A 9260-nucleotide genomic window follows, 5' to 3' on the forward strand; every position below is an offset into this window, starting at 1 on the left:
GGTTCATTTTCATATATGCAGACAAAACACCCATACACATAAAATAAGACCCAAAGTTCCGGTTAAATATAAAAGCATCGTTCTGAAAGACTGAGATAAAAAGCAGAGAGGACAGGGGTGGGAGAAGGGGGAGAAGCTAGACAGACAATAAGAATTCTGCAAGACAAGCTGGCTTTGGTCTTAAATATTTACTTCATGTGACCCCATCTGGTTGTTTAATATATGGAGTTCCAAAGAGGCAGACTCCTCAGGCTAGACATGGAGACAAAATGGCATCTGGGAGACAAAATGAGGAAGATCGCCATTAAGTTCCATGCCAGTTTGGTCTACATGGTAAGTTCTAGATCAACAAGTGACGTACAGTAGACCCTAGCTAAAAATAAAGCTCAGCCCTAAAACAGAGCTTAATGCAAGCCTACACTGTGAGAATTAAATTAAGTCATAAATCTGTTGCTTCAGTAACAGCCTCAGTGTCCACTTGTAGAGGGGTAAAATACACTAGAAGAATTCATAGTCAAGATTCACAATTTACAAAAATGGGAAAAGACTAGGCAGGCTGAAGGGAAATCCAACCTGAATCAGCCAAGAATTTGCAATTGGAAAAAAGGAAGACAGAGGTTTTCTATGTAGAACTGACCTCAAATTCTCAGACACCTCCCTGCCTCTCTCTACCTTGTGAGTGCTAGGATTAAAGGTGTGCACCATTACACACTGCCACAACTTTTTCAAGTATCACTATTTCATTATGAAGAGCAAAATTTATAAGGCTAAGAAACTTAAACAAAATACCATAAACCAGTTTTTGAAGTGGAATACACACATTCCCAAAGTAACTGAATTCTACTGACTAAAAACAAAATTCTAAACCTAGCCATTAAATAAGTATCTGGTCTAAAATCAAGTGGGCAGAGTCTCATTTTTAATCCAAATGATCATCCACTGCTTTACTTTTTGTTGAGCTTTGGTTTTCAGACAGGATTTCTGAATTCCTGGTAATGAACTCTTGCCTTCTGGCACGATTTGCCACCTACTACGATTATAGGCATGCACCACTGTTCCTGGTGCTTTAAAACAGGGTGCTGGGAAAGACAGACCCCCAAGGGCAAGGAAGAGCTACATTCTGACCTCCAGTTGACATTCTAGAAGGCATTCATAATCACAGTGTCAGACACAGGAATAAATGCTACAATAGAGATACATATATTGTGGAAAAACAAACTGAGATTTAAAAAAAAAAAAAAAAGTGAGTGGTGTGGTACAGAGCCACCAGCAGGCAGTGGCAGGTAAATCTAGGCAAGCCTGGTCTACACAGTGTGAATTCCGGGACAGTCTTGGTTGTCTTGAAAAACAATGTGGCAGTTAGGGGCAGAATTTGAAATGTGAGAATTGTAAAAAGTTAAACTGACATGCCTCAAAACATTCTATTCTGTGTGGCTGAAAAAGAAAATCTGTGAGATAAGGCTGGATAGAATAGACATGCTACAGAGACCTTTAAACTAAGCTCTTCACTCCTGGATTTATAAAGTTAGGATCTAAAAAGGCTTTATTTTATTTGTTAAGTGGACATCTGTGCTCCAACTTTAAATGTTTACAAAATAATTAGGTTGTCTTACAAACTGGTAACATTTTACTACTAAGTTACTATGTGGTTCCCGCCTGTAATCCCAGCTATTCCCTGGGCCGAGGCAAGGACAGAAAAATTCAAGGACCGCTGGGCTACAAGGTGATAATAGTCTCCCAAGAGTAAAGACAGTAGCTCAGAAGTAGTTCCTGCGCCTAACACGTGTGTGGCCACAGACTCAATCCCCAGAACCACGAAAACTACAAACTAAATCACAGAATATAGTCTTTCCATAGAACTAGACATCACCGTCTGAAATAAGTAAACTCACCCCAACAACTTCTATCTTCCGGGAGGCTGACAGTTAAAGACAGTTCTTAGAAGCCCACGGATTCTTTAGTATATCAAGAACCAAATTATATTATCTTCTAAAGAACCCACGCTCTTTTTAAAAAATGTCTCCAACTGCCTATTAAAGAGAAAATAAAGAAAAGAAAAGCACCAAAGCCCAGCGACTTGGTTAGAGCTCGGTGGTGGAGCTCGAGGTGGTAGCTTCAATCATTGGCATCAAAAGTAAATAAAAATAACAACGCTCATTTTCCTATTCGCAACACACCTCTAGAATGGCTGCCGTTTGCTTTAGGAACCGAAAATCAAACAATCCTATGCTGGGGACACAACTCAGTGGCGGAGCGCTTGCCTGGCATGTGTGAAGACATGAATAGGATCCCTCACAGTACCAAAAAGAAAAGTTCCATAAAGTCAACAAAAACCACCTGTCTCAAACAAACCATGTGTACCTATCAATTCAAAAAGTAGATATAACCGACTCTCCGAAAGGCAACCAAAGGCAAAATAATCGGCCCTACAGCTCGCAGATGAGCTCCTGACACGGTTGTCTTGGACGTCCTGTACCAGATCATTCAGTCCTGAGGCCCGCATCTCGAATCAAACTTTTTCCCCGCCCAGGACTCACCCGAGCCAAGCACAGGACCATGTGGAGCACACGCCAAAGCAGGAGAGACTCGGAGCGCCCGCGGCTGTCCGCGGGGAACGCCCCACAAAGGTCTCCATCGCTCCGCTACACCGTGACGGTTCGGGGTCTCGAGTCAGGCTCGTCCCGGGTGCCAGAGATCCAAGGCGCGGGAGACCAGCACGGAGACTGGACTCTGCCGCCATGTGCCGGCGCCGGCAGCCAAGGTTATGTAACTAACGCCCGAGCGCTGGAACGAGCCGCACCGGTCGCGGCTCGCGGACGCCGCTTCCCCGCGAGGCGGTGCGCCCGGCCTAGGCCCGGGCCTCGCCGCGCCGGCCGCCCCGCCCTGGGCGCGCGGGCCTGCGGTTCCCCACCCTACCTGAGCCCGCGGGCCAGGCCACCGAGGGCCGCGGCGTTGCTGCTTCCGTGCGGTCCGTCACAGCATCTCCCGGGAGACAGGGCCCGGCGCGCGCCCCCGCCCGCGGAAGCCGCTTCTCGCTCAGCCTCTCGCCGGCCCCTCAGGCCCCGGCAGCGCCGTCGCCCAATCCCGGCTTCGAACTTGTCCCGCCGCCCGCGCCGCGTCCTCCCCGCTGGAGACTCGACTTACTGGGCTGGCACCGCTCGGGCCGCGCTCTGCGCAGTACCCCGGGCGCACTGCCCGAACCCCACACACAGAGCCTCTCTGCCGAGGGAAGGATCGCGGCCAGGGCGGGGAGCCGAGCGCAGATCGCGCTGCGGGGCTCGGACTTCTCGCGAGGGTTCCGGCCTCGGGCGCCCACTCCGCGGGAATTTTCAAACTTTCCCTACTTGGCCTTTCGGAAAGGGAGAAAAGGGAGACTACGCGGGGAAGAGAGATTCATTTACTTACAACAGAGTCTCTCCGCCTCCTAGGAGTAAATAAGCGAAAGACTACAAATCCCACAGGGCATTGCGCGTGGGGCGTGGCGTAGGGAGTAGCCGTCTTCCCCCTAGCTAAGGCTAATCTGGTGGTGGTTCCTGCTGGCAGTCAAGCGATAATCTTTACCGCTACCCTTGCCTCCGTATTTTCCATTCTGTGCTCCAACTCTTCATGCAAAAAAGCGTACCCCAGACTTACTGAGGAACTCTTACTCTCATTTCTTTTTTCAAAATCAGCGTGCTCAAGTCGCCTAGCCTAATAATTTTGTCATATATCTGAGACTGGGTATGTATTCTGCTAGTAAAGCACGTGCTTGTCATGCACGAAACTGTAGGTTCCATTATGCCAAACGTATGTTTTCTTTGTGATTTGTTAGTATTGAGAGATGAGGAGTAAGACAGGCAGACAGATAAGGAAGATGGACCGTGGTGAATTTCCAAGATGGCCAGCTTCTTCCTTAACCTCCCGACATAAGACAAAAACCTGGCAGCTTTTATCTTCTAACAGCAGGCCACCTGCTGATGGACTGGTTCAATAAGTTCAAAGCCTGATCAGAACATATTACACAATTGTAGTGGACCAATCAACCAACCATCTTTTCTGTTTTCAAACTGACCAACCCTAAAGTAAGTCAGGAAGACTCTAGAGAGGTTTTACAACCTCCAGGCCTCAAGAAGAGACTGGATATTACAGCTTCCCAAATCCCCTCTCTGCAGACGGTCATTTTCTCTGTGTGTACTGCATGCATGTTTCCTTGCCACCCAATAAACACCTTTCTTAGCTGCTAATTCTGCTACGGCCTGTTGCACTTTGCTTTTTAACTCTTCTATTTTAATGGTTTTTATTTGTTTGTTTTGTTTTTGTTTTTCGATTCTAAACATGGTTTCTCTGTGTAACAGCCCTGGCTATCTTGAAACTCTCTTAGTAGCTGGGGATGGCCTCAAACTCACAGAGATCTTCTTGCCTCTGTCTCCTGAGCTCTGGGATTAAAGACATGGAGCACCCTTTAATTCTTTTAACTAGTAGTGAAAACAAATCCAATCAAGATCTCTAGACTGTATCATTTCTAGACTGTATCATTTCTAGACTGTATCATTTCTAGGCTGTATCATTTCTAGGCTGTATCATTTCTAGGCTGTATCATTTCTAGGCTGTATCATTTCTAGGCTGTATCATTTCTAGACTGTATCATTTCTAGACTGTATCATTTCTAGACTGTATCATTTCTAGGCTGTATCATTTCTAGGCTGTATCATTTCTAGGCTGTATCATTTCTAGGCTGTATCATTTCTAGGCTGTATCATTTCTAGACTGTATCATTTCTAGACTGTATCATTTCTAGACTGTATCATTTCTAGACTGTATCATTTGGGCTTTCTTCTGTAGACTATCCGTATCTCTCCTTGAAGCTACTCTCAGCACTAAAGAATTTCCAGACAAATAAAATAGAATGTGTCTTTAATACTGAGTTGTAAATAAAGGATTGTAGGAAGGTAAAGAGCTCAGGCAGGATCAGGAGGATCTCTGTGTGTTCAAGATCATCCTGGTCTCCATAGCAGTTCCAAAGCTACATAGAGAAGCCCTATCTCAAACAAATGAACACACACACACACACACACACACACACACACACACACACACACACACACAGATAAAGGGGAAGAGAGAAGGAGAAGATATTAGTGGCTGCTTTAATCAGGAAAGTCTGTCTCTGCTATGCTCTCTCTGCATGCTTTTTGAGATAAAGCTGCCTCTTAGAAATATATTATGTTTATCTTTATGACTTTTTTTCTTTATTCACAGCAAACTTTAAAGGTGTAGTGCCGCAAGGTATTATTCTAAATTGTGAGAGGAAGAAGTTACAGATTGCCCAGTAAGTGCTGTGTGGTCTGGTTCTGTCTTGTGGGTAGTGAATGGGATGTGTGAAGACTGTCTCATGTATACCGTTGGCCTTGAACTCACTGTATAGCTGAGGATGGTGTCAGTGCTGGGGTTACAGGCATGCACCCCTTCCCCAGTTTTAGGTGGTTCTGAGGATCAAATGCAGGGTTTCATGAATGTTAAACAAGAACTCTACCAATGGAGGAACAACATCATCCACCATCCCTCTTTTTTATGAACTAATTTTCTGTTTTCAAACAGAAAACCTGCCTTTGTCCTACATACATGTTAGTTTCCTTGCCTGCCTTCCTCCTCTGTCTGCATTCCTCATCCTTTGGAACAATTCCTTGGGTGTCAGACTCCTTGGTAGTAAGAAGAAGATAGATTTTTCAGCCCAGGAATTTTGCTACTGAGCTTAGTAACAGAAATCAGGTGACCTTTTGGGAGTCAGTTTGTTAATCATCTACAGAGCACAGGGGACTGACACAGATTCTTTAGGCTGAGGTTTAAAAGTCCTGGGGCGCTGGAGTGATGGTTCAGCAGTTTGAAGCACTGGCTGCTCTTCCAGAGGACCAGACAGGGTTTCTCTGTGTAACCCTGGCTGTCCTGGAAATGGGATTAAGGTCGTGTGCCACCACAGTTCAGGCCAGCCCAGCCCAGAATTGGATTTCTAGTATCTCCATGGTAGCTCACAAGCACCTGTCACCTGAGTTCCAGAAACCCAGCACCCTCTTCTGACCTCCACTGGCACCATGTGGTACACAGACATACATACAGGCAAAAATACTTAGACAAATAAAAAATTCTAAATAAATAATTAAAAACTCTTTAGATTGTAAAATTTAAGAATCTGTCCCATTATACTTAATACCCAGACCAAGATGTAATCATTCACATTTTAATCTTTTCTTCTGTCATTACCAACAGACTGGTTTGTTTGTTTGTTTTCAGTGATCAACTAACAAAAACCTGAACCAACCATACCTGGCCTATTTCCCCACAAACTTCCTTTTCTTTCTCCTTTGCTTTTTTTCCAAATGTGTTTTTGCCTTTTTACATTCTTTTCTTTCCCCCATTTTATTTCATTTTTACCACTTAACTACACCCACACCTCTTGTTTGTTTTGATACAGACTCTCTCATCTTACATAGCCAGGGGATGACCTTATTATGTTCCTGGTCTCCCAGTCCCAATCTCTTTTGTGCTGGAAATTGTGTGTGCAATTGGTGTTCGCCACTAGAAGTTTTATGTGTGCTGGGGATTGAACTCAGGGCCTGACACATCCTAGACAAACACTGAACTACTCCCCCAGCTCAGATGATTTTCTGTATTTTTTTTTTTTTGAGACATTCTTGCTAAATCATCTCAGTCTACTTATTACGGGACTATGTCATTGCACTTGGCCTCCCATCTAAACCTTATATCCCCCAGTGTCCAGCTAACGCTTTCCTTTCCGTGGCAAATCCTTCCCATCACTTCAGCCCACACACTAAAAACTTGCTTTGGAAATATGCTATGTTATTTCATGCCTGTTTCCCTCTTTGCCTCTGATTCTCTCCACCCATCCACCCACCAGCTCCATCTTCCAGCTACCCCAGGAGCACAAACTGCATCTTTTGAAAAATGCTTTCCTGTTACTTTTTACTTAATTACTCCATAAACTTAATTGTCAATGCAAAGCTCTCCACCCTTTCTTCCTCTTTCAGGTATTTAAGCATATACAAGATTATTTTAATTAGTTTCAAAAGACAGTAAAAATGTCAAGTATAAAGAGAAAACTGTAGGCTTGGTAGTTAACAGTGATTGTAGAACTAAATAAATTGTAGAACAGTGATTGTAGACTAAATAAATTAAGCATTTCCATTATGTAATATTTCACTGTCTTTAACATGCTTTTGGCATTTATCAACTCACTTGACTGTGATGGCTGTGTATACTTGGGGAATATCTTGTATCACTAGTGGGCCACAGAACAAACTTGGGTAAACACAGTTGCAAAGCTTTCTCCTTTTGTAGGTCGGGTAGTTCCGGCCACTCAGTAGGCTGAGGCAGTAGGATAGCAAAAAAACAGTTGTACCTAGAGTGAGTGAAGTTCTAGCTTGGGCAATTTAGTGAGACACTATCTTAAAAACGCAAAAGGTAAAAAAAAAGATAGGGGGCCAAAAATGATGGCTTATGTCTGCAATCCCAGCATTTGGGAGTCTGAGGCAGGAGGATTGCCATTGGTTTGAGGCTAGCCTGGGTTACAGCATGGCCTGAAGTACAGATCCATTGAGACCCAATGTAAACAATAGAATTGTTTTTTTTAAATCTCTTTTTCATTTTCTTTTTTTAATTAGATATTTTATTTACATTTCAGATGCCATCCCCTTTCCCTATTTCCCCTCCCTAGAAAACCCCTATCCCATAGTCACATCTCCTTTTTGCTTTTATACAATTTTTTAAAAATGTTAATCAAAGGCTTTATAAGTTTGGTAATGCTCAATTACAAAATGCCCACACAATCAGAAGTGTAACCCAATACCCAACCTAGATATATAAACTATCTTTGACTGGCGGAGACACTCGAACACTCGCCTCCATGTTCCCACTCCTTGTAACCTAGCTCCTCCTCTCCTTACTCCTCCTCTTCCTCTCTTTACTCCTCCCACCTTAGCTCCTCCTACATATCACCCTTCCTGATAAAATAAAACTTTTCTCTTAAAATACAATTAGAGCATAACTATACCAATTTGTGTCAGTAAGGCACAAGATAGACCCAATACCCAGTCCATCATTTTGTTGACTAACCAGAACCTCTGTCATCCCTCCTAACTAAAAGACTTAGTTCTGAACCTGGCTTTTTTCTTGGCTTTAGAATGAATGTTAGCTGAAAACCATCCTCTCAAATCTTTTCTCTCAAAGTAAATAGCCAGGATTGGCTATGAGACTATAAGTCTTCAACCCCGTCAGAAATCCAGAATGACTGAGTTAAATGAAATTATGGGAAACACAAAGCATAGCTTCTAAAACTTAGCCAATTTATAGAGACTGCTGAACACCTGGATAGTCCCTATACTACAAAATGTTGGAGCATCTGATCTTCAGCTTTCTGGCCCAGGATCATCTGACAGACCTAGTAATGCAGAATTATTAAGGGCTGATTACTCTGTCTTGGCAGATATAATCAGTCGACTATTCTGCAAGTGTGTCCTTTTCTGGACAGTGATTTGTCTGTAGATGACAAGAGGCAATTCTTTAACTTCTTCAAGCTGATTACGGGCATTGAGATATTAGAAGAGGGGCAGGGAGAAGAGTAAATTGATAAGCCTCTGATGCTGTGTCTTCACTGTATCCAGCTGAAATAGCAGGACATCAGAGGTTCAAGCAGGTCTGCTCAGCTTGCTTGATGAGTAGATACACCCAGGCGTGTATTCTGCAATATACAATTCTCAAAACAAATTTTAGTATCAGGATAATTTTTCATTTGAATTCTGGAATCTAGTCTTCTGGCGGCCTGCCTCTGTCATGTCTAATCCATATAATTCTGGGAGTTTCTATGAGGGTGTGCTCCCACTATCCTCCCATTCCCGCCTCCCTGCTCTCAAATTCCCCAAAACTAGAGAATCCAAACTTTCAGGCACCAAGGCCATCTACTTCCACTGATGCCTAACCCCTTACCTCATCCCCCCTCCTTTAATTACTATGAGGGTGTGCTCCCACCATCCTCCCATTCCTGTCTCCCTGCTCTCAAAATTCCCCAACATTAGGGAATCCAAATTTTCAGGCACCAAGGCTGTCCACTTCCACTGATGCCTGGCAAGACCACCCTCAACTACCTATACATATGGAGCCATGAGTCCCTCCCTTTGTGTTCTCAGGCTGGAGATTTTAGAATGGCTATTCCAGCTTGTTTCTTAGGACCATTTGCTTGAAGAATTGTTTTCCAGCCTGTCTGTCTTTGT

General features: G+C 43.8%; 1 protein-coding gene across 2 annotated transcripts in view; it reads right to left on the reverse strand.

Moving 5' to 3' along the window:
• Ahctf1 (AT-hook containing transcription factor 1) overlaps positions 1 to 3358 on the reverse strand; it is a 55500-nt gene extending 52142 nt beyond the window's left edge. Inside the window, exon 1 of one of the 2 annotated variants that reach the window (XM_034520097.2) lies at positions 2917 to 3358. Coding sequence is in view for 1 of the 2 variants with exons in the window: in XM_076914594.1 (XP_076770709.1) it covers positions 2538 to 2740 (203 nt within the window). In the remaining variant the exon portion in view is untranslated. Of the gene's footprint in view, positions 1 to 2537; positions 2889 to 2916 lie in introns of those variants that run through there. The other variant, XM_076914594.1, reaches the window with a different exon arrangement.
• Between the last annotated feature and the right edge of the window lie 5902 nt (positions 3359 to 9260).

Source organism: Arvicanthis niloticus, chromosome 16, assembly GCF_011762505.2.
Source record: "Arvicanthis niloticus isolate mArvNil1 chromosome 16, mArvNil1.pat.X, whole genome shotgun sequence".
Classification (NCBI taxonomy): Eukaryota; Metazoa; Chordata; class Mammalia; order Rodentia; family Muridae; genus Arvicanthis; species Arvicanthis niloticus.